At 41.3% G+C, this 26,061-nt stretch overlaps 1 protein-coding gene across 1 annotated transcript; it reads left to right on the forward strand.

Annotated features, from left to right (window-relative positions):
- The first annotated feature begins 13,531 nt into the window (after positions 1–13,531).
- ESM1 (endothelial cell specific molecule 1) lies at positions 13,532–22,366 on the forward strand. The gene is given in 3 exon segments (NM_001098101.1): positions 13,532–13,907; positions 16,899–17,051; positions 20,832–22,366. Coding segments are annotated over 3 exon segments (555 nt in total). The 5' UTR covers positions 13,532–13,606; the 3' UTR covers positions 20,933–22,366.
- The last annotated feature ends 3,695 nt before the right edge of the window (positions 22,367–26,061 follow it).

The following is a 26,061-nucleotide window of genomic DNA, read 5'->3' on the forward strand; positions in this document are numbered from 1 at the left end:
CTTGGAAAATCCCATGGACGGAGGAGCCTGTTAGGCTGCAGTCCATGGGGTCGGTAAGAGTCGGACACGACTGAGCGACTTCACTTTCACTTTTCACCTTCATGCATTGGAGAAGGAAATGGCAGCCCACTCCAGTGTTCTTGCCTGGAGAATCCCAGGGACGGGGGAGCCTGGTGGGCTGCCGTCTATGGAGTCGCACAGAGTCAGACACGACTGAAGTGACTTAGCATAGCATAGCATAGCATATATGTGTGTGTGTTTAAAGGTAACTGCTTAGTAAACTTGATATAATTAGATCCTTTTATAAAGTCTTGAGGTAAAGAGATAGCCAGGCAGGGTTACTTACTCACAGGGCAGAAGAAAACCCACCTGAGTTAGAAGCCATAATTCTGGTACCATAATATACTCCTTTCAGAATGTCGTTTCATCAAAGTGTGTTCTTGGGCTACAAGTGTTAGAATCACAGGATGTTATTGCTGAAAGATATCGGTTTCAATCACATCCTGTCAGGAAACAGAATCTGACTCAGGTGATTCAATGGGTCTTCCCTGGTGGCTCGGATGGTAAAGAATCTGCTGCAGTGCAGGAGACCCGGGTTTGATCCCTGGGTGGGGAAGATCCCCTGGAGAAGGGAATGGCTACCTACTCCAGTATTCTTGCCTGGACAATTCCAGGGACAGAGGAGCCTTGCAGGCTACAGTCCTTGGGGTCACAAAGTGCCAGACAGGACTGAACTATTGACACTGTCATAGGTGATTTGAATGAAGAGACTTCAGTGAAAGGATGACTCACAGGGCAGGGTCAAGGGACTGGTGGCCCCCAGGGACATGCAGGCTGCCGCTGCTGCTCCTAAGAGCCCAACAAGAGCTGAGCTCTGGAGAGGGGGCCTAACAGGAACTGCGGGCGTGGATGCGGGGGCGGGTGCGGGCGGGTGCGGGCGGGATGCAGGCAGTTGCGGGCGGGATGCATCACGCCCCCACCACAGATGCAGGCCAGAGTAGGAAAGGAAGAGGGAGGAAATGCCATGGCCTCTTTCTCCTGCTGTGATCCTCTGTAGGTGTCTCCCGGAGGCCAAACCCAACCAGAAGTCAAAGGGCAAGGGAGCCTGGGTGATGGAAAGGGCAGGAAAAAGGCAGAGATTGAATCTGGCGTGGGTGGGATAAGTGGCAATAAACCACACGCGTGCATGCTAAGTCACTTCAGTTGTGTCTGATTCTGTGCAATCCTATGGACTGTAGCCCGCCAGGCTCCTCTGTCTATGGGATTTTCCAGGCAAGAATACTGGACTGGGTTGCCATGCCCTCCTCCAGGGCATCTTCCCAACCCAGGGATTGAACCCACAGTTCTTACATCTCCTGCAATGGCAGGCAGGTTCTTTACCACTAGCACCACTTGGAATGCCCAAAAAAACCACAGCAATTCAGTTCAGTCACTCGGTTGTGTCTGACTCTTTATGACCCCATGGACTGCAACACACCAGGCTTCTCTGTCCATCACCAACTCCCAGAGCTTGCTCAAATTCATATCCATTGAGTTGGTGATGCCATCCAACCATCTCATCCTCTGTCATCCCTTTCTCCTCCTGCCTTCAATCTTTCCCAGCATCAGGGTCTTTTCCAATGAGTCAGCTTTTTGTATCAGGTGGCCAAAGAATTGGAGCTTCAGTTTCAGCATCAGTCTTTCCAACAAATATTCAAGACTGATTTCCTTTAGGATGGACTGGTTTGATCTCCTCGCAGTCCAAGGGACTCTCAAGAGTCTTCTCCAACACCACAGTTCAAAAGCATCAATTCTTCGGCACTCAGCTTTCTTCACCGGTCAACTCTCATATCCATGCATGACTGCTGGAAAAACCATAGCTTTGACTAGATGGACCTTTGTCAGCAAAGTAATGTCTCTGCTTCTTAATAGGCTGTCTAGATTTGTCATAGCTTTTCTTCCAAGGAGCAAGCATCTTTTAATTTCATTAAGCAGAAAAACATCTACTTCAGCTTCATTGACTATACTAAAGCCTTTGACTGTGTGGACCACAACAAACTGCGGAAAATTCTTAAACAGATGGGAATACCAGACCACCTTACCTGCCTCCCGAGAAACCTCCCGGATGCAGGTCAAGAAGCAACAGTTTGAACTAGACATGGAACAACAGACTATTTCCAAATTGGGAAAGAAGTGCCTCAAGGCTGTATATTGTCACCCTGCTTATTTAACTTCTATGCAGAGTACATCATGCGAAATGCTGGGCTGGATGAAGCACAAGCTGAAATCAAGATTGCCTGGAGAAATATCAATAACCTCAGATATGCAGATGACACCACCCTTATGGCAGAAAGCAAAGAGGAACTAAAGAGACTCTTGATGAAAGTGAAAGAGGAGAGTGACAAAGCTGGCTTAAAACTCAACATTCAAAAAACTAAGATCATGGCATCTGGTCCCATCACTTCATGGGAAATAGATGGGGAAACAATGGGAAGAGTAAGAGACTTTGTTTTGTGGGGCTCCAAAATCACTGCAGATGGTGACTGCAGCCATGAAATTAAAAGACGCTTGCTCCTTGGAAGAAAAAGCCACATAGTCCTTTGAGCTCTTATAGGAAACTCCGAATTCTTTCTTTGGCCACAGACAGGGCCCAGGTGGGCAGCATGTATAGTAGGCATGTGCTGAATAAAGTAGCGTATACCTGCTAGAGGTAAGAGATCATTTGTTAGAGGTGAGCAGCCTGGCCTCCCTAGGAAAGAGGTGGCCTCTCTCCATGGAAACCTGGTGCCCCAGTGCTTATGTCAATCAGCCCCAGTCAGCCGCTAATTGTGCTAGGAGATGGTCTAGTTCTTCCTCAATCATGAATGCTGGGAGGGGAGTTCTGCAGCTAGCTTGTGGTATTTCAAAGCCCAAAGCCCCCATCATGCCAGAAAAGACCAGCCTCTCCCCCAGTGTGAATGCCCAGCTGGTGGGACAGAGCTAAGGTATTGACATGCCATGTCACTCTTGCATCAAGTCTCTGATTACATCAGGTAAAGAGCTGGGGCCTCCTAATCATGGGGCCCAAAGTCTAACTCTGTTTGACTCTCCATGCGTGGCTCTAGGATGGGTCATGGGGAGACGGTTCCCACCTCCCCAGTGAACTCTGCTCTGTCAGATCAGGTGTGTGTGTACAGCTTTGCCAGCTGTCTTTGTTTACAAGAAACTGAGGCAGGAACCAATAGAGTAGTATGGTTGGCACCAAGATTCCCACAGGAGATTTGGAGAGTTCCCCCAGTTCCCCAACTCTCCAGCCAAAATTTCCTTTAATTTTGTCATGTCATGTCGTGTCATGAGGCCAAGATGACAGTACGGTACTCATCTATGTTGTTTTGCAAAGTGGGCCTCATCTTGAATGTTGCCCACTTCATCTACATCTAGAAGTGTGACATTACTGTGACACCTCACCTGTGGCTGGTGGGCAGACATCATCATGGGACAAAGAATTCAACCAGAAAAGCAAAATAGATGTGTTCTTTACAAAATAATTACCTAAGTGCCCTTGAATAAATTAGTAATATTTATTTGCAGTGCATTGCAAGTTGCTCAGTTATGTCCATATTTATTTTTGATCACTTTGCAAGTTGTTCAGTTATGTCTTTAATCCCTTCCGCATCAATACAGTTTCAATTTCCATTCATTTTGTTTGGGGGTGGGTATTGTGAGAAATCGGCTCTTTATTGTTGCACTGAAGTCCACTTTGTCAGAGATCCAAGTGGCTATAGCAACAAAATCTCCTGCAAACTCTTCCTCTAGACTCAATCCCTGAAAGTTAGTTGGAACAGATTATAGTGAGCCTTGCAAAATGCACCATTTGGTTTCAGAGGGGCAGTGAGCTGAAAGGCTCATCCATTCTTTGATCCTCTGTGACTTCTCTGATCCTGTGAGTCCCTGTGAGTCATCCTATACCAAGTCTTGTTGTGGTTTCACTGCCCTGGAAACTGTTGGACTGTTATAAATAAGGCCCACTCTGGCTGTCTTGACCTTCAGCCTCGAGGGTGGATTTTGCAGATCCGCCAGAGCGCTGGACCAATGCTGAAGACTCCTTCCACATGCATGAGATTGTGTCCATAAAAATAAACCATTTTAACAATCTGGGCTTAAATTGACTTTTTATTGTATAAATCAAGCTTCATCCATATCCCCTTAGTAGGTAGAGACAGAACCTGAGCTTCTGTAACTTGCTGGACATCTTCTCTGCCCCTTCTTTTCCCACTGTTTACATCCTCTTGGATGCTCCAGAGAGACCAGAAATCTTGGGGTCATGGAGAGGCCGTCTGGGGGAGGCCCAGCCCAAGGCCTCAACATATTTTGAGAGCTCCCTGCTTACTGTGTGCTGGCTGGGTGTGTCCGTTTAACCCTAGGAAGTAGCTATTCTCATGTGTGTTTGCACCTGGGGAAGTCAAGGCTTAGAGATTGAAATGCTATGCTCCAGTTTTTACTGTGGAAAAGCTGTGTGCTCAGGATTTAAATTCAAGTGGTGGTGGTTTAGTCGCTAACTCGTGTCTGACTCTTATGACCCTGTGGACTGTAGCCTGCAGGCTCCTCTGTCCATGAGATTCTCCAGGCCAGAATACTGGAGTGGGTTGCCATTTTCTTCTCCAGGGGATCTTCCAGACCCAGAGATTGAACCCGGGTCTCCTGCATTGCAGACAGATTCTTTCCTTCTTTAAAAAAACAAATTATTTTTTAATTTAAGGATAATTGCTTTACAGAATTTTGTTTTCTGTCAAACCTCAACATGAATCAGCCATAGGTATTCTTTACCGACTTAGCTATAAGGGAAGCCCAAATTCAAGTGATTTGACACCAAAGTGTATGTTTTTAGCCACTGCTTTATATGGTGAAATAAATCTACTGCTTCTACCTCCCTTTAATTCCTAACAGTGGAGTGAGGAGTCACCAGAGAAGCAGGCTTGGCACAGGAGGGAATGGAGGTGACAGAAGACACAGGGCAGAGAGTGATCCTATAACTCTCTCCCACTAATGTGCTCATGATGCAATGCCAGAGCTGTTTCTAGTGTTTAACTTTAGAGGAGGGTGAAGCGAACCAGCATACCTGCAGCCACGGCTGCCTGAGACCTCGGCAGGGTGGGAGGAACCTGGGGGGTGGGGATGGTTGTCTCACTGTCCCTGGGTTGGTGTGTGTGAGACTGTCCCTAAAGTTTGCATATTTCTTTTTAGAGCCTATGTCATTTCTTGAGCCCCTGAGGGAAGCATTGTCACACTCATGACAATAACTGTAAAATCGTGGACATAGATTTCTATCATTTAGAACTTTTGAACATTCATAAGAGGGAAAATAAATTCAATAAATTGGTTAAAATATTCCTAAATGACTCTACATTTATATCTTGTCCTTCTGAATTACATGTCACAGAGATGATCAATAATGCAGCATTTCTTAAAAACTAGCTTCACTATTTGTCTATGAGAATCTCTTCCAAGTGACTGGCACTCCTTCTGCTAGTTCTGATGAACGTGTGTAAGCAATGCCAATTACATTAAAAAGACCATATCCCAACTTCAGTCAGGTTAATATGTGATATATGTCTTAGTAAAATATGCTAAAATATTTGTAGTGCATAATATAGTTAAAAATTATAGGTCAAGCCCTCAAAGATAGGTTTTTCCTGTCAGATATCTCCAGAGTAAATATTATGGACTAATTCTGCTAACGTGAAGGGATGTAATTTAGGAGAAACAATTAGTTTAGAAGTTTCTCAAATTTTTCAGTTTGTTAGAAACAAATGGCTTACTTGTTAAAAATTTTTATGCCTAGGCTTACCCCAGACCAATGAAATTAGAAGCCTTGGCTGTGACATTTTGACAAGCTACCTGGATGTTCTGATGCAGGTGGTCTGGGAAACAGTGCTTTGATGCACCAGCTCCTATCTGAAGTATCTTTAGTGTACATTAAGCTCTCAGACTGTAGGCTTGGAAACTTCATGAACTCCTTAGTAGCCAAAAGAAAGCAAAACACTTAAAAAAAAGGGTCACTGTGTGGTTTGAGAACATCCTAGGAAGAAAGGAGCCAACATATTTCTATACCAGATAAGAGAGTCTGAAATTGTTAATTCCTTACAAAATTCTAAATAAAAGGTGTGGAAGTTGTGCTTCTTGTTTCTCTCTTTCCAGTACTTACCTTTACATTTTAATAAAACACGCAATTATTTATTCAACCCATATGTCATGTAACAGCTAGGGCGCTTCATCACGAGATAAATTCTGATGAGTCTGGCCAGGCTGGTCCTATTAATATTTTATTAGCTTATAGAAGGGATCAGTTTAAGGTCAGAAGAAGGAAGTGCCATGCTGTTAGAGAAGCAAAGTAGCAGAATCATTTCCTATGACTCTTGTATTAATCAGAAGTCCTAGTCTTTCCAAAATTCCTACTGAAGATTCCAAATGTCTTAGCAATAACTTCTAACATGACTTTTTAAACCTACTTTCTCTTATGTCAGATAGTTCTAATGTGTAAATGATCTCCAATGCCTAAACTATTTCTTTAGTCACTTAGGAAACTAGCAATTAAAAAAAACTTCTTTAGGTCTAAAAGAGCAGTTTGTGGGCTGTTTAGTCATCCCACTCCGGATGGGGTGAGGCTGTAGGGAGAAGTGGTGGGCTCCTTTTAAGCCGGAAAGTGGGTGTTTAACCATCATTCTGTGAGACTGAGAGAATGAAAAATGGTACCACCTTGAAGAACGTGAGGAGAATGGAGGAAGGGGTGAGGTCTGAGGTAGACAGCCCCAGGCTTATTTTCTTTCCTGGTATATAATTTATCTTATAAATAAGTAACAATATTTCACACCAGTACAGATAACTTAGAGTTGACAATATGTTTTCACATCTACATTATCTTTGATCTTTTACCACATTGCTTTAAGAAATAGACAACAGGGTTCCTATCCCTTATATTTTGCTGAGAAAAAATGACATCAGGAAAAGCTGGTTGGTGTCTTGCACCAGGACTGATGGTGGAGCTAGACTCAAACTTGGGATCTCCTGGCTCCAAGTGGAGAGCTGCTTTTGGCACTCACACTGCTTCTCTTCTGGTATCCGGGAAGCGTCCAGTGGTTCTAGCTGTGGGTTCATATTTGGAGGCAGACGGACACTGTATGACATCTTACAGATGGATCATAGGCTCAGAACCCTGATTGGAGAAAGGGCTAGTTGTTCGACTCCTCATATTGGCACCTTCCAGAATTGGGGGCAAAGACATAGGCAGCTGGGCAGTGAGAGCTCCTCACATGCCCCCGAGTCTAGACTTTCTCACTTTAAAAGAAATCCTGCCAGTCTGAGTCCACAGTGAAAGTTTCTAGATTTGGTCAGGGTTAGAAAAACGACCTGATTCTGTGCCTGCTTCCTCAGGGGGCTCCGTTGGAATCAGAGCTCTGGATATGGTGTTCAAGTTTCTTTGAGGGGTTCCCAGAGATTCAGGGTCAAGGTTTGCCGTAGAAACTGTAGGTGTCCTGGGCTTACCTTCTCAAACTTCCCCACACTTGCTGATCTTGCAGGGCTTTTTGCTGTGAGCAACCATGATTGTCCCCCACCTGCCTACAGCCTTGACCTGCTTGCTCATTAAGGCCAATCCGAGGGCCCCTTGCAGGCAGGAAGCCAAATTTAAAAAGTGCACTTCTCTTTACTCCCCTAAGCAGGTGTAGGTTTTGAAAATTGCCTGTAACATCAAATCCCTCTTTGCTATTAAAATTGTCTTTATTAAGAATTGAAAATTGGAGAACTGGAGAGATATTTCTTTTGGGAAAATATTTGCTCCAAGACATAAGATTGTTTTAAAAGAATGAAACAAATCTTTAGAAATTTAGACTCTTCTTAATAGTCACAATGCTCCTTTTGGTCTTCTTAATTCATTACTGAGGTAGAAAGGAGAGATGCAGGGTTTAAGGTGACTTGCCTAAAGTCACATAGTTTGGTAGTGATGGAGCTGTCTCCAGAATGTGGTGCTCCCAGACTCAAGGCTTCAGGTCAGGAGGACAAAGCTGGTTAGCTATGTTGGAGCTCACGTGATGTTACCAACCTCTCTCCTCAGATCCCATTCCACCCTCAGCTGTTCTGCCATCTCTACTTCATTCCACCCTGTCCAAGAACCTGGCCTTACTTTGCTTCCCCTGGGGAACATGGTGGGGCCATATTTAACTTACTGCTCTCTGAAAATGGTTCTGGGAAACAACTGTCTATGTTCACATATTTATTAAGTATAAACTCTAATCATATGCTAGATCTCACCACAGACACATGCAAAATTGCCATCAGCTGGTGTCAAAGCAGCAAAACTTTCAGATGATACCAAAAACAAAAAACAAAACTAAACTAGAAAAAAGCCTCAGACACTTACATTCCTCCACTTGCTCCTTGGAAATTTTCACCTTCAAAATTTTCACCTTTGCAATTCATTCTATTTTTATTAAAAAAACTTTGTTTTAATTTAAAAGTTTTTATTGGAGTATAGTTGATTTACAGTGCTGTGTAGTTTCATATGTATAGCAAAATGAATCAGTTATTCATATACATATAGTCACTCATTTTTGAATTCTTTTCCCATATAGGCAACTATAGAGTATTGAGTAGAGTTTCTTGTGCTACACAGTAGGTCCTTACTAGTTATCTATTTGATATATTGTTGTTTAGTTGTTGTATTTGACTCTTTTGTAACCCCATGGACTGTAGCCCACTAGGCTCCTCTGTCCATGGGATTCTCCAGGCAAGAATACTGGAGTGGGTTGCCATTTCCTTCTCCAGGGGATCTTCCTGATCCAGGGATCAAACCTGCATCTCCTGCATTGACAGGTGGGTTCTTTACCACTGAGCCACCAGGGAAGCCCATTTTACATATAGTAGTGTGTATATGTCAATATTAATCTTCCAGTTTATCTCTGTAACTCAATTTAGATGAAAAAAAAATGTTTATTTATTTGGTTGCTTTGGGTCTTGGTTGCGGCACACAGGATCTTTCGTTATGGTGTGTGGGCTCAGTAGTGGAGGCCCATGGGCTTAGTTGCCCAGTGGCATGTGGGATCTTACTTCCCCAACCAGGGATCGAGCCCATGTCCCCCACATTACAAGGCAGATTCTCAACCAGTGAACCACCAGGAAGTCCCTGTAACTCAATTTAAATCAAATTTATCTGATAAAGAAGTTTGTGTGAAATTATTATTGTGCCATGTACAATAATAAGCATGATAAAATTTGAATTGACCATGAGCTTTGGAATATTCTCAGAGCCTTTCTCTCTTTAGCTATCCAGAAAAGATGCTTGATATAATCACAAGCAATTATAATGTGCAATGTCAAACACAAAATGCCAGTACACATTACCTAGGCCTATTTTTCTACTTGGCATAATATCACATATGATGCAGGGAGCTCCAATCCAGTGCTCTATGACAACCTAGAGGGGTGGGATGGGGTGGGAGGTAGGATGGAGGTTCCAGAAGGAGGAAACATATGTATAACTGTGGCTGATTCATGCTGATATATGACAGAAACCAACATAATATTGTAAAGCAATTATATTCCAATTAAAAATAAATTTAAATTTAAAAAAATGAAAAAAAATCACAATGGTATTTTAAATGCACAAAGTGTATTGAGTTGAATAGTTATATGGTTTTTATTGTGTCTCCAGCCCCTACTGCAGAAGGCCACATGCTGTCCTTTGGATCGTGAAGTGGTCTGTTTGACCCACCATGGCTTGAACTTGCATTTTCAGAGCTGTGAAAGCTTATGTGATTCCTCCTGACCTCACTGACAGCCGACGTACACAATAAGGTTAGAGATTTGCTGGCTGTACCTCAAAGGAAGCCTGCCAGGTGGACTTCTATCCTCAACATCACCAGCTTTGCCTTCATCTTATTTTCCCCCTCTGCAGATTACAGATGGCTTCTTGTTAACTCATGCTCTGATTTCCTAACTCTTCATGGTCATAGCTAGTTTCCTCATAAGACTGGTTGATCTGAGCTCAGGGTTGGGAGAGACAAAAATGTAGCTAGACAAAAATCCCTTAGGGACTGTGCTGGGACCAACAGTTTTTATGGGGTCTTGGAAAGAGTTGAAGGAGCCCCCAAAATGAGCTGTTAGGTACCACTTGTTGAGTTGGTTTTACCATCTGTGAGCTCTGTTGAGCATATTTTCTTTACTCTTCTGTGTATTGTGTTACAGTTTGCTATTATTTGTGAATTTGGTATCCTCAGTTGATATGTTCTTTCCGTGTTGTTATCATTCACTAAAGGTATTACCAATTTTGAGAAATGCAGAAGGTGGTTGGTTTCCTGTGAGCTCCTCTTCTTCCCCTCAACTCTTGGGATTTGGACATTCAAAGGCCTTTGTTGTTTCTTCTTTAAATTCCTATAAAAATCAGAAGATTCTTACTTTTTTTTAAAACTCAGTGCCAATTTTGTGATGGCTGTATTTTTAAATTGAAGAGTAGCCATCGTTTATTGAATGCATATTACTTGACTGACACTTTCCATCACTTATCAATCTTGACATTGACCCTATTAAGAAGGTATTATTAGCCCATTGTGTGCCATGTAGAAATGGAGGCCTAGAGACATTAAACTAATTATATTTAGGGAGTGAGTGGCAGAGTAGAGATTTGGATCCGACTCTGACAGAGTCCAAAATTTATAGCTAGACCAAATTAGTGTGCAGACTGGACCCAGTCCAAAAGAAATGAAGGCACAGATGATGTTTTCTAATTTGAATGAAATACTGGCTAACATTTAAAAATTAGGGGAGTACATTCAAAAGTCTGGATTCTACCTTCTCTTTAAAGAAATCAGAAGATTGGGCACAATGCATATTCTTACATGGCAGCTGTCAGCCAACCCTAGGGAGTGGCTTCTCCCCTTAGAGGAGGCATGTGCTTGCAGGTGGGCAAATCCCCTCCCTTGTATCACATGCCACCTGGTGTAGCTTACCACCTCACCCACTTGGGTCACCTGTTTGGAATCTACGTGTCTTTGACTTTACAATCTTTGTCCTAGTTTCTGGAGATGGTCTGCCTTAGGGTTGGAGTCCTGTTTTTATGATTTGCTAACTGTGTGACCTTGGACAAGTTACGTAACTCCATGAGTCCTCAGTTTTCACATCTCTAAGATGGTGCTAAGAATAGCACTTAGCTCTTGAAGTTTCTTTGAAAATTAAGTGTGGTAACTTCCATAAAGAGCTTAGCATGATGTCTGATACATCATAAGCTTTATATCAATAGAATAGTTAGGTGTTATTAATAACCACTATCCTGATTAACCACTCTTCTCAAAAATAGAGTTCAGCAAAGTTTGAACAAGAACCCTTTCTCAGGATCAGCCTAAATTGTGAACAAGGCCATCAGACCATCGGCCATGGAAGCATGATCATGTTGTAATTGGCAATGTGAGTTTGACATTAGACTGACATGGTTCAAGTTCAACCTGTGACATTACAGGGATCTTGGACAAATTATTCAGTGTCTTTCTGACTCAGATTCCTCACTCATAAAATGGGCATGAAAATGGTACCTAGTTCATAGCGTTGTGGTGAGGATCAAGTGAATTAATACATGTAAAATGCTTCAGAACAGTGTTTGGCACAGACCATGCACTCAATGGATGTTACCCACTATTGAAAACAATTAATCAGTGTGCCATTTGCCAAGTCTATGTTTCGTTCTAGGAGATTAAGGTAGAATATTTGAAACTGGATTGTCATGAAAAATTTGGGAAATTTGGAAGCTGAGTCACATGCTTTCATTTCCCGTGTTCTCAGTTCCCTGCACCTTCTGTCCCCTGCTGCTGCTGCTGCTGCTAAGTCGCTTCAGTCGTGTCCGACTCTGTGCGACCCCAGAGACGGCGGCCCACCAGGCTCCCCCATCCCTGGGATTCTCCAGGCAAGAACACTGGAGTGGGTTGCCATTTCCTTCTCCAATGCATGAAAGTGAAAAGTGAAAGTGAAGTCGTTCAGTCGTGTCCGACTCTTAGCGACCCCATGGACTGCAGCCCATCAGGCTCCTCCGTCCATGGGATTTTCCAGGCAAGAGTACTGGAGTGGGGTGCCATTGCCTTCTCCTACATCCTTCTAAAGCTGCACTTTCGAAGGCTGATCATCAAGTTGCATCCAATGAATTCTGCCTTATCTTCTATAAGGGACAAAAGCTTAAGCGATCAGCTGGATTCATACCGTCAATTCTCAAAAGGGAGGCAGAGGCTGAGAGGAGCCCTGTGGCTTGCCTATCACTACATGGTGACAAATCGAGAGCTGTCAACCTTATTGGTATATTTACTAGATGACAGTGGGATTTTGTCTATTTCGATAGGTGGATGCCGCTTAGAATCCAACACATAGCTGGTGCAAGAACTCTCCTCTCTCCTCTTTCACTTTGTTTTTTCCTGTCCCACAAACCTTGCTTAATGAGGCCTTGATCCAGTTAATGTACTAAGAGGACTACTTGATCTTTCCTGGAGGGATCTAAGCACTGTGACCCTCCATAGCATGTAGACCTTGTTCCCTGATGGGTTATGTTTTCCCTTTTCTGTGACTTGCCTCCCTGGACCACATTCCAATTTGCCTGCTGGCTCATTTATTTCCTTGGGCTGGCTGCCTTGTTTGGTGGTTTTTAGTGAGGATTCTGATCAATGCCATGAGGTGAGGGGAAGGGCTCCGAGTGGGCTCAGTCATTGGACAAGCAGACTTGGTGATGGATGAGCCTTCTCCCCAGTGAGTCTTGACTCAGGAGAAGTCCAGCTGGTAAGTTTTTCCAGAATTGAGTAAACCAGAAGCAGTGCCAGCAGCGTCTTACCTCTTGTGGTTTTTGTATTGATCTGAAAGGAAATTCTCTGCGGCAGTTCCACGTTTCACTAGAAAATACAGCTACATCCATGATGAACTTAGATATTGTCATATGAGCTGTTTTAGAAAAAACATTTGAAGAGGGGTGGGAGGAAGGAAGAGAGTGTCTTTAAAAAAAAATCCCTTTCAAAATATTTTCTTTCTTCTCAGTATTGAAAAGGCACACTATAACCCTTTCTTCCAAATGATCTCATAGCTATTTATTGAAGGGAAATACCAAATGCTTATTTATTTATTTAAAAAGGAGCGTCTTCGGTTCACATCGATGATTCACATCGATGTAATTTTCCTCCTGACTGCAGAGGCTCTGAGACAAAGCAACACCTCAACTGATGTGCCGGTGTCAGAACAATTCCTGTCCTGGAGGAGGGTGTGCAACCTTCTTTATTCCCCCTTCACAGACGTCCTTGAGCCCTTGAGACGGATGTGAGCGAGTTTTTCAGTCCTCATGCAAAACAACCATCTAAACATAACAGATGACATCAGCTCAGGCTTTTCAATTCCTGGATGGCAGCAGCGTGTTAATCCAGCCTTCATCCTGGATTTCATAAACTAAAACAAGAGCCTGGCAGGAGGACAGCGCTGCTGCTGGGTTGAGGAAATTGATGACGGGGAAGCATGCGGGCAACCCAGTGTATAAAACTCATAATCGTGTAGGCAGACGCTCAGCTACCACTTTGTACGGCGGCTTCCCGCCAGCAGAGACCCAGCCGCGGGAAGCGGAGCCCGAGCCGCGGGAAACATGAAGCGCCTCCTGCTGCTGGCCACGCTGCTGGTCCCCGCGCACCTGGCGGCGGTCTGGAGCCGCAAGTACGCGGTGGATTGCCCCGAGCGCTGTGACAGTAGCCAGTGCAAAAGCAGCTCGCGCTGTAAGAGGACAGTGCTAGACGACTGTGGCTGCTGCCGGGTGTGCGCCGCGGGGCTCGGAGAAACCTGCTACCGCACAGTCTCGGGCATGGATGGCGTGAAGTGTGGCCCCGGGCTGAGGTGTCAGTTTTACAATGAGGAGGATGATTTTGGTGACGAGTTTGGTATCTGCAAAGGTAAAGAGCGACCCCTTGCTTCTTGCCCCTTGCCTAGGGCACCCTGCAGGCTTTTAGCCAGCGTGGGAAGAGAGGAGTCTTTCCTTCTAATGCAAAGAGGGAAAATGCAGGTGGGTTTAGGGACCAGGTTCCCCCCACAGGTGCTGTCATAGGGAGAGAGAAAGATAACTTTGCAGATTGCGGCTGAACCCTGCATGCAAGGAAGCCCAGAAAGAAATACAGCGTTTCACTCATGATGTTTAAGAGATTTTTTTTTTTTTTTAAGTTGCAATGGAAAATTGTGTTGCTTCCTTTTCTGGAAGACTTTAGAAATTTGACAGGTAATCTGTTATGGCTGGAGTAGGTGGTCTCTCTTCTACAGGCAGTGATTACAGAGGTCTGCACTGGATAACCTCTTGGAGTGGTGGCTAGCCCTGGGATTTAGTTATTCTTTGATCTTAAGAGAGTCCACAGGGTTGAGGGCACCTCTCACGATCAAGTATTTCTGATGCACACTAATGCACTTTGTGAAATAGGATGACTTAAGTCATCTAGCAAAAGGAGTCACGTTCTTGGAAGAGGATACCCTGAGGTATCAAACAAACCTAGAAAAATAACAGTGTAAAACAAGCAAAAATAGCACCTAAAGAAAAAAATTGGAACTCTGTAAAGAAAAAGACTTAAAGAAAAACTTTATTAGGTTGAAATTATAGCTAAACAGTGTAGTTCAACATTTGCAGAATTTATTTCAAACTTAGTGACTATAGCTTAAAATGTTTAGAAATGAAAAAATGAAGATTTAAAAATACTCTATGGATACCTCATGATCTCCTTAAGGATTATTATTAAGGTTCAGTAAATATGTGATAGCTCCATACATCAGTTTTATAGTACAAAGAAGCTTTTAAAATTAAAGGGACTAAGTTTCTAAATAATTCTTAATGTGTTTAATACAATTGTAAGCTTTTATGAATAATAATCATCCAGTATTGAGCTAATCTCATGAATTCTTTTAGAAAAATATAAGTTGATTAACTTTTAAGCCACAAAACATACTAAAGATTAGGAAATAGATGGTTGAACTTTAAGGAGAATTTTAGTTTTTTGCTTAGTTTATTTTTGTTTATAACCAATGAAAAGTAGAATACTGAGGAAACATTTTCTTTGGTGGACATTCACAGACGTTTCTTTCAGCTGAGTGGGATCTGTGATTTCTGTAAATTACAGGGCTTATCGGCCAAGAAAAGAGTACTTCACATAAGGAAATTAGGGAGGAAGTGGTTAACGCAATCATACTTACTATATAGCAAGTATATGCTGTGTATTGCTTTTTCTCTTGGCATAAAAACTGACTCTGTATATGTGATTGTAAATGTCCAATTACATATGGGTAAAGAAACAGGCTGTAAGGCATCTGGAGTCTTTAGCACTCCAATATTCACTGAATGATCGAGGTAGCTGTTAATAAGATATATTTTAAAAAGCTGTTTAGGATAGCTCTTAGACATCCTTCAGACTGCAAACGGGTCTGGTTACGAACATTTTTCTTTCTGCTGGAAATAGTGAAGCTGTGTGAACCTCAACAGCTACATAGAGACATTGTATTTTGCTATGGGCAAAATTTTGTCCTTCAACTTTTTTTACAGAACACCTCTGTGAAAACTGTGTACTATAGCTGCGTATCTGGATGTTTTCTAAATATTCAGATATTTTGCATTGCTTTGCCCATATAGCAATATTTATTGAACACCTACTATGTGCCCAGCACTATTCAGTACATTGGGGGATACAGTAGGAGCATAACTGAGAATTTGGCTCAAGTTTTAGTTTTCAGTATCACTGGAGACACAGTCATAGCCTAATCCTGCGTGCTTTTCTGCCAGAGGCTTTTTCAGTATCGCTTCTAAGGACTTCTTTTTTCCCCAGCAGAGAGGCTAGTGTTTAAAACCAGGTGCTTCTCTAATCTGAAGGATGCAGAGTACAGCAGTCATAAATTCTTTAAAAATGTATTTCATCTTGATTATTCTGTGGACAGTATTAAATTGCCAAAGACTTAGATGCCTCATGATTTGTTTCTTCACCCATGTGTGATTGTACATTTACAAGGACATTCTTGTGCCGGGAGAATAAATATTCTGCATCTATTCTGCTTGGCTGTTCAGGCTGGCTGTTCTATTGAGATGCTGTTCACATCATAAAAAACATGCATTTTTAATGATGAATTTGTTCTCTTTTTCTCAATATAGTATGTTTTAGTCTAAGTATGGGAACATCGAAGCTCTAAAAGCTTCCAGATTTGGGTAGGTATATGAATATATTCTCAGCTTTCTTCTCATTTAGCATATTGTATTTTAGCTCTGCAGAGGACTTTATTAGTGAATCCTCTTAACATCTGGAGGAGTTGAATATGCTTGTACTGTCGTTTTGATAGATAATGAAGTTGATAAGAGTTGGAGCAGATTGAGGATTGGTCACTTGATGAAGAGCTGAGATGACAGCCCTCTTAGCCCCTGGTTAGTTTAAGTCCTTTCCTAGACATTTAGAACAGTAAATTGCCTGTGGCTACAGAGAATTCAAAGACAGCATCATATCTTTTAAACTCTGTGAGGAGCTGATACACATGTCTTTTCAATTGCCTACCTTCACTGAGCTGTCACAGAGGTAGCCCAGTGAGACCCTGCCTTTTGGTTTCTAAGCAGACAGTAGATAGAATTAAAACCAGTTCAGAGATATTGGTTATGTGTATCTGTCTTCAGCTAAACTTCACAGCAAGGCACTACAACTAAGGAATCCATTATCTGGTCTTAGTGTGTGATTTCACATTTGTGACTTTAAGCGTGGGATTCACATTTCATATTTTCAAAGCTTGGGAGTTTCGGATAATTGGGCTTTATCTGATAGTCAAGATTCATGAGGTTTGTTCAATTACTGAGGCTGTGCACACAAGGACTGTGAAGTTGGAAGCTTGTGTACATCAAGAGCGCCCTCTCTCAAGCTTCCCTTTGTCCTCAGATTGTCCCTTCGGCACCTTCGGGATGGAATGCAAACAGATTTGCAGCTGTCAGTCTGGCATATGCAACAGGGTGACCGGCAAATGCCTGAAGTTTCCCTTCTTCCAATATTCAGTAGCCAAGGCTACCAACCAGAGATTTGTATCACACACAGGTAAGAACTGATTCCCAGGTAAACATTGAAACAATAGTCTCATTTTCAGTTTGAATAAGAAAAATTATGGATGAGTAGAACAAGAAGTTGGTTTAAATGATTTTGTTTCTTTTATTCTACTTACGGGAAAGGTAGGTGGTTGTTGAAATTTGCTGCAATGTTACAAAGAGATTCATTAATAATTTTTAGATTGTACAATTTTTCACAAAGTTTACCCAGTGTATAGTGAGGATAAATATGATTGATTACCCAAAAGGTAATAAAAATAACCAAGATATACAAAGCTCTTTAAATTCTTTGGTGATCTGTTTTATATGTGTACTAGACAAAGCTACTTCTCTCCCAACTTAACAGTGAAAGAGTATTCTGAGGAATTTATTGGATAAGGCTTAAGAGCCAACATAGAAAATATAAAACATTTCTTTTTAAAAACCAAATGGAAGTATTTAAGTGGAATAATTCCAAGCATGTCTTTTTGTGGATTTTGGAGAGAATAAGAGACAGTATCTATGATTAAAATTTGGGAATCATCTCTAAACCTTTGAATGACAATGTAATAATACTCACATGCTGATTGTTAGTGCTTATGTTTTTCTTACACAAGTTATTAGAATGTGAGAAATACAGCTTGTAAGATGATGGTAAGTGCATATTTGGTTATCTTGTAGAATAAATGGTTAAATTGGAAGTAGCTCATTTAAAGCAACATGTAGCCACAGCAACTACCAGTATCCACAAACTATACATTTTTATCCCTTAGATATAAATAGTTGACAATCCAGATTTATTTCAGTTCTTGTTTCTGGTTCTTCACACTTCAAATTAATTAAAATTTGAAATATTTGACAAATGTGCTTATTTCTCAGCTTTACCTCCTTCTTATATGTGGGTTCAATTAAGTACCTCAAAATAAATGGGAAATGTATTTTTACATGAATTATTAAGTGTGGCTATGGCCTTAAACGTTAAAGTGAAACCTTAAAAAAAAAACCTATTGCATGAATATATTTGTGAATACCTGATCTGGAAATTAAGATCAATATTGACATTTTAAAACTTACGAGTTGTCCCTATAGTCTTTGACAAATAATATGGAAGAAAATTGAGTTTTAAGTCCTGAACAATTTTTTATTGAGGTGAAATTCACCTAACATAAAATTAACCATTTTTAAATGAATGATTCAGTGGCATTTAGTACATTCACAGCATTAGGAAGTCACAGGCTCTATCTAGTTTTTGAAAAATTTTCTCAGCTCCAAATAAAACCAGTGTCCATCAAGTAGTTACCCCCACTCGTCAGCCCCTAGCAACCTCCAGTCTACCTTCTGACATTTTTCAAATGGTTCAATTGCCAGGTTCCCCAAGTGGCTTCCCAGATGAAGGACCTGCCTGCCCATACAGGAGACTTAAGAGACAGGGGTTCAGTACCTGCATGGGGAAGTTCTCCTGGAGGAGGAAATGGTAGCCCAGTCCAGTAGTCCTGCTGACAAATCTCATGGACAGAGGAGCCTGGTGGGCTATGGTCCAAAGGGTGGCAAAGAGTCAGACATGAATGAAGCGACATAGCGTGCACACACGTTTGAAACTTATTGTTTCAGCACTGCTAGTTGCCTCAAATACTTGAAGCTTCTTTTGTCTTATTTTGCTTTCTTAAAACCACAGGCTACAAACAACACTGAAGGAACAACTTTACTAACAGAATCCCTCTACTCTCATTAAGATTGCTCCTGACCTTTCTCACCAAGAGAGAATTGAATCTGGTGAATCTATGTCACTCTTTGGGGTGTATTTCTGGGAGCAATGCTCTAGAACTCCTCTGGAATGTCCTCAGTGATGGAACTCTTCTCTCCCCTCAGTGCTTCCTGCTGCACACACAGGAGCACGTCTTCTGCTTCTCTGGACCAGTGTGCTGTCTCTTTCCCTTGAGCTTGTCACTTTCTCTCATTCGCTTGCAGATTCTGCAAAAATCTTGACCAATGTATAGTTACCTCGGAAAAAGATACTCTGGACCCTTGAACAACATGGATTTGAACTGTTTGGTCCACTTATGCACACATTTTACCCCCAGTAGATATAGTACCTATATTTTCGCTTTACAGATCTTTAAATTAACTAAGTGTGGGGGGACATTTGTTTTCAATTAGAGATCACAGTCCACAGAGTCAAAAGAACTAGGGATGGAGTCCTGCTTTTATTGAAACTCTTTCAGCTTTCTGCCCTTGGGTGAGTCATTTACCAGTTACTTTATTTGGGGGGCAGACATAGTGGTAGGTGGATTTTCCACTGCTCAGGGGTCGGCACCTCTAATACCAGCATTGTTCAAGGGTCAACTGTATTTTGCTGGATGAAAATTACATTAAGGTTTATATAAAAAATATTTCTATACTCAATTAGATATCAAGATTCTTATTAGAAATTTATGGAAAATGCATTTTCTGACCTAAGGTGTTTCCTTTGATAAAGGAGCAACTAAAGATGACTATTAGTGTCCTCTTCTTAAATCTTCCTGGTGGCTTAGCTGGCAAAGAATCCCCCCTGCAATGTGGGAGACTTGGGTTCAATCCCTGGGTTTGGGAAGATCCCCTGGAGAAGGGAACAGCTACCCACTCCAGTATTCTGGCCTGGAGAATTCCATGGACTGTACAGTCCATAGGGTCTCAAAGAGTCGGACACAACTGAATGACTTTCACTTTTGTAAATCTTAGATTGAGGATGGAGTGCAGAATATCCTAAAAACCTCGTGGTAAGGATGTGCAGGAGCCCTTCTGTTCAGTTGTGCATCTCCACATGGAACTTAATGAGCTTTAAGTGCTACTGTTTATAGGATGGGGCTTGGTTGGGGCCTCAGTCCTTGCCATGAGTTTCACATCATCTCTGCCCAAGTCTGTTTGGGCCCAGTCTTTGTAAATGGCGCCAAGGTTCCTCAACACAGGGACTTCCGGAGGAGCCTTTTATACCTTGATTGAATGAAGTGGTCTTTTCTAACTTTCTACCTGTTGGTCACAGCATCCTTGGCAAGTGGGCTTCCTGGTTTCTCATCTTCGTTTGTCATTGCTGTTTTTATTGTTTAGTAATTAGCTCTCCGACTTTCCAAGACTGGAAATTCACAAGCATCTTTTTTTTTTTTTTTTGTAGGGGGTAGTGAATTTACATGCATTTATCTACTGGACCATCCTAACCTCCTAATAGCATTCAATTTCAGAATGTACACTGCAGACGCAAACACACTTCACTACTCTTAGAAGCAGAAACATTTAAAAAATTCTAAATATTAGAAACTTGTTAGGTAGAGCAAGGACTATTTCTATAAACGTTTATAAAAGGCCCTTTGGTATGCTTTCTGCATTCTAGAGCCACATCGGTACGCTAATTCCTCTTCCATATTAGATAGTGAAGAATCTTACTTAGAGATCTATACTTAACACCGTTTACTCATTTGGTAAGTATTAAGTGCCTACCATGTTCCAAGGACTGTTGCAACAGTGAACAAAACAAGTCCCTGCCGTCATAGAGCTGATATTCTAGTGGTACAGTGAGATAATACAAGGGGGAAAAAAAGACAAATAAATGTATGGACTAATGTCAGGTGACATCAAGTGAGCAAAGATGTTTAATTCAAGGAAATGCTAATTGGTAGAGGGTAGGTGAACATGGAATAGACTTTTCAAATCTATTATAGATTTCACTGTAAATGTATTATAATACAAAAATAAGACAAAATTTTACTTAATCTTGGAGTTATAAACATTTGGACATGATTTGTATTCCTTCTAATTCCAGAGCATGACGTGGCATCTGGAGACGGCAATGCTGTGAGAGAAGAACTTGTGAAGGAGAATGATGCCCCATCTCCTGTAATGAAGTGGTTAAATCCACGCTGATCCTGGGTGGGATTTCTGAGAGAAGACCCTGTTTTAACAATCATTCAACACACAGCCAACATTTTAGGAATTCTCTGTATTATAGTATATGGACATATGATTTTTGGAGACCAAGTGTGATTTAGGGTGGGTCCACAAAAAAAAAGTAGGCTACTAACAATCCATAAAATGCATATGACTGAACTCTTTTAGATATTTGTTAAATATTTGAATGCATATAGATTTGTTAAATATGTGTTTTTAGTCATAGTGAAGAACTAAAGATGCAATTTGGATAACCTTAACTTGGAGGGAAATCAGCCAAAGAGAAGGCTAGCCAAAGCTGAAGACCACAGCCAGTCTATGGCTCTCTGACTCGATGTACATTAATGTCCAGATATGGGCTGGAGAGAATTAAGAGCAAGAGAAGGTGGGGGTGCAGGCTGGGAGGGTATGATATTTAGGTCTTCCTTTGGTAGCTTCAGTAGAACTTACTTGTGCTTTTTTTTTTTTTTTTTTTCACTTTGGAAAAAGTCAAAACAAAACAATCCCTGAAGGAAGTGGGACTTTTGAAGCTTGTGGGACTTTGAGCAGCAGCCTTGAACTGAGGCAGGTTTCAAAGGATGGCTAATGTAGTTCCCAGTTTACTGCGTCTGAGGGATGGTTCTTGGGTACAGGGCAAATACACACTCCATAAATGGTTTTAAAGAATGCCACCTCTGATTGAGAGTAAGGAAGTATTTTGCCCACTTAGGAGAAGTGTGAAGGTAAATATTTATATATATATTTTAAACACTTGTTAGTACAAGTCATCCTCCATACCCATGTTTATCACTCTCTTGAGAAAATAAGCATAATATCGTTGTTTAAAATGGTTAGAATAAAAGTATAATTCTCTAAGCTTTTCAAACATCCAAGGCATGGTAAATTTGTTATCGATAATTATAGTAATATTAACATTAAGTATAAGAGAAACCTGGAAAAATTTAGTCCCCATGGATTTATAAAATGTCGAAACACATGAGGGAATTTATTTAAAAGTAAGTGCAATGATTTAGATGAGCTTTAAATTTAAAGTAGAAAATGCTTTTTATTAAGTTTGGAAAAGAGTCAATTTTAGCAGGAAATGTCAACTTTAAAATATAGTTCATTTTAATGTATTTTTTTCTTTAAACTTGGGTGATAAGTGGAATTATGAGTACCCTTGGAAGGATCTTAGCACAAACAGGACTGTTGTACTAGATTTTGTTAGGAAATATTTGCAGAAGTATTTTATTTGGAGTGAAGAATTATTTAAGATTATTTCACTATTTGCCTGTATTTTATTCTCGAAGTTTGCCTACAGAGTTGTGAATGTGTGTGTGAGGCTCTTTTAATGTAAGCTGAATAAGCTGTTTGGATTTCTTTTAAAAAGACAAGTTTACAATTGATCAATAAAAAAAAACAAAACAGTCACTCCTGAGTCCATTCATGACTTCATTGATCATTAAAATATTTAAACGATTCATTCAATGAATAATAACTCATTAATGCACATTAAAGGACAGGCTTCTCATGTAAATTTTCTCCTACAGATAAGCATCTTCTGTCAAAAATTTTTCCTTTGCCTTCTTACAGCTTCCTAAAAGAGTTGGTCCTTGTATATTAACACATTTCACCGAGAAAAAACAAAAAACAAACAAGAAAACACTTCTATTGGTGTTTGACAGTGGTTACAAGCATTTCAGTTAGGCAAAGACAAACACGTCAGTGCCTATAAAAGAGTAGAGTAACATACAGCTTTGAAGCTTGAGAATATCAAAATCAAGAATAGTATTAAACCCAACATTGTATAAATCAGCTACACTTCAATAAAATTAAAAAAGAATAGTATAAGTTCATTCAGTCTTATATGGAAATTACAGAAACATTTTAAGTGAATTGATACAGTGCTGAAAAAACTATGTTTGCGTTAGGAAAAATATTGAGTTTGCATAAATTAATTCTTTTTTTAAAGAGGGGAGAAACTGGATGTGAATGAGATAATGTTACATTAATATAGGTATAAATATTATTATTAAGCAAAGCAGAAAGCATCAAAAACCTTTACTTTCACCAGTGTGCAGTGAAGTTTCAGAATATGCTTTCAAGGGGTAAGGTTACTTAAAGATCTGCCATCTTGAACTGAAGGCCAGGACACAGTTCAGTTGCCCCTTTGGGATAGTGAATGGTGGAATACGAGCTAGACTAGGGCAGGGCTTGCCTCTGCTCCTGAGTCTGCAGCAACCACGTATGTGACCACAGACACAAACAGAGGTGGGTTGATCCAGTCTTAGTTGCAGGCATGTTTTCCAGCTACCCAGCTTCATGCTACTGAGTACTTTTTGCTTTCTTCATTCCAAACACTAGTACCTGTCTATCTTAAATTGCTCTGTCATCTTCTGACTTTATTCTTCATAGCAGTGGTCTCCTAAATCTTTGGATTTTGCATATTTTTACTGCAGTTTTTGAGCATGCAAAACTGCTCAAAACTATGTATAAACTTAGTATGGTATTAGTGCATTATGTTCATTATAAAATGTATATAATTGCTCATTCGTGTCCAACTCTTTGCAACCCCATGGACTGTAGCCTACCAGGCTCCTCCATCCATGGAATTTTCCAGGCAAGAATACTGGAGTGGGTTGCCATTTCCTTCTCCAAGATACTGGGGTCCAGCCCCGGAGGAGTCAGGGATTTCGAAGGGGAGACGGCTTTGGCAATCAGGATACAATAGAATTAAAGATATAAAGAGTGGTTAAATAAGGATAGCTCAGTGAGAAAATTCAGTGGAGAAAAGAGGCTGAATAACTTGGTTTACGTGGAAAGCTAATAAAATTCCAAAATAAGGAATTTGCGTCACCTACGTAGGCCGCAGGCATCCTCCTGTTCTCCTGAAGGAGAGGAGACACTAAGGCCTCCCCAGTCAGATCTTAGAAGCCCAGGCAAAATTAGTAGCCTTGACGAGCCTCCACGCCCCAGATGGATATTCAGCCAGAAGGTGAGAGAAAGAATGACATGGGGAGACCAAGTTTCAGTGAACGAGGCCTGCACTTTATTTTCCAAAGTAGTTTTTAATACCTTAAGTTGTGCATAGAGAATAATGGGGAAAGGGGTAGAGTTAGCAGTAAGCCAGGCTTTCTTCCTGCAAACTTACCATATGCAAAAGTTTAGGTGAATTACATCATCTTCTGGCCAAGAGGACTGTTAACATTTTAAGATCCTTTCTTCAGAAAACTTATTTTTCTCTAGAGGTGATTATTCTAAAGTCAGGTACCACCCTCCAAAAGCATTAGATAAAGTTGCATTCCTATAGGGCAAAGGTGTGGTAGGCTATAACAAGAAAAAGAATTAACTCAAGGGTCCAAGGTTACAAACATTAAAGCTACTACTTACATTCCTATACACCAATTATATTAATCAATACACTGCCAGGGACTCAGTAGGTAAGGGATATGGAAACTTAGCAGCAAACATTGGCCCAACAAGTGAAAAACCCTTCACCAATACAATTTCTAATCAATCTTTTAACTGCTCAAAGGAATCTGTATTTAGACAGTTTAGAACATCTCATGCCTCTCACAGTTGGGAGGCTCTGAACAATCACATGTGGCCGGAAGAACCTATTCAGGCAGGCTAGAGGACTTCCAAAGGAGTTTGTAGGTTGAGACACTCTTGTCATGCCCAGGAACTTTATTTACTGGAGCTGTAAGTTAACTCTTTTTCAGAGAGGTGGTGGGGGACAGCCCCCCGTAAAGTCAGAGGTGTAGGTGAGAGCACAAAGCAGTAAAGTAGGCAGACTCTGGTTTTGGGGGTAGATGCTCGAGAATTTCCAGGGGGACTCCTGAGGTTCCATCGCACATTTGCATATGCCGAGCCTCCTTCCTCATGACCTTTGCCACAGGCGGAGTTCCTCACGCTGGCTCCCGGCACCAAGGGATCTTCCCGACCCAGGGATCAAACCCTGGTCTTCCGCATTGCAGGCAGATGCTTTATCATCTGAGCCACCAGGGAAGCCATAAAATGTACACTCAAACTAAAAATTTTTTAAAGGATAAGAGATACATATAAATAGAAATTCTGAGATTTTCTTCCTCCATCCCAATAGGCTATCTTGGGAGTCACCCCAGAAGCAAAAGAAAATGCCATGGCTCAGTGATCTCCAATGAGGCCCAACCTCATTTGATTTTGAAGAGAAACCAAGCTGGCACATATTCCACATAATAAATATTTCTAGGATGAGTGGATGAATGGATGAGTGAAAGGGTGGATGGGTAGACAGGAGGGTGGAAGGATAAATGGGAAGAAAGGAGGATGAGTAGATGGATGAATTGGAGGAATGAATGAAGCAGGTGATGGGCCTTCTGCCTCCAGCAGAGCCACAGCTACTGAGGGAGTAGATGGCTTCTCATTTCCTTTCATCTGCCAGCTCCTCTGTTTCCCTGATGGCAAACTTATTCTGCCTTTCGGGATTGAAAAAACAGGGGCATATGTTAGAGTCAGTGAGTATGACAAATAGGGTTTCCCAGGGCAACAGAGACAGGGAGTTTGTCTCCCCCAGGCACTGGGAACATCACTTGGTAGCCAGACTGGAGCATTATTTTCTGTGAGAGGCAATTTGGGAAGACTGTTGTTTCCATCCTACACATTATCCCTTCCATTTATCCCGAGCTTCCTAGGAGAGAAGAATCCATAAATGTTCAATATCACACAGATATTTAGAGGGTGAATTGATTATTTCTGATTATTAATCAGTTAACATTAGTCATTAAATTAAGGCTAGAGTTTAGAGTGTATATGTTATAGAGCAGTGGTTCTCAAAATTGAATGTGTATCAGACAAAGAGAACAGACTTGTAGACACAGTGCGGGAGGGAGAGAGAGCTATGAATTGAGAGAGTAGTATGGAAATGTATCCATTGCCATGTGGAAAATAGGTAGCCAGTGGGAATTTGCTGCATAACTCAGGGAGCTCAAACTGGTGCTGTGACAACCTAGGGGGCTGGGATGGGGTGGGAAGTGGGAGGGAGGTTCAAGAGGGAGGAGACATATGTATACCTATGGCTGATTCATGTTGACATATGGCAAAAACCAACACAATATTGTAAAGCAATTATCCTCCAATTAAAAATA

This window comes from Bos taurus, chromosome 20 (assembly GCF_002263795.3).
Source record: "Bos taurus isolate L1 Dominette 01449 registration number 42190680 breed Hereford chromosome 20, ARS-UCD2.0, whole genome shotgun sequence".
In the NCBI taxonomy this organism is placed as follows: domain Eukaryota; kingdom Metazoa; phylum Chordata; class Mammalia; order Artiodactyla; family Bovidae; genus Bos; species Bos taurus.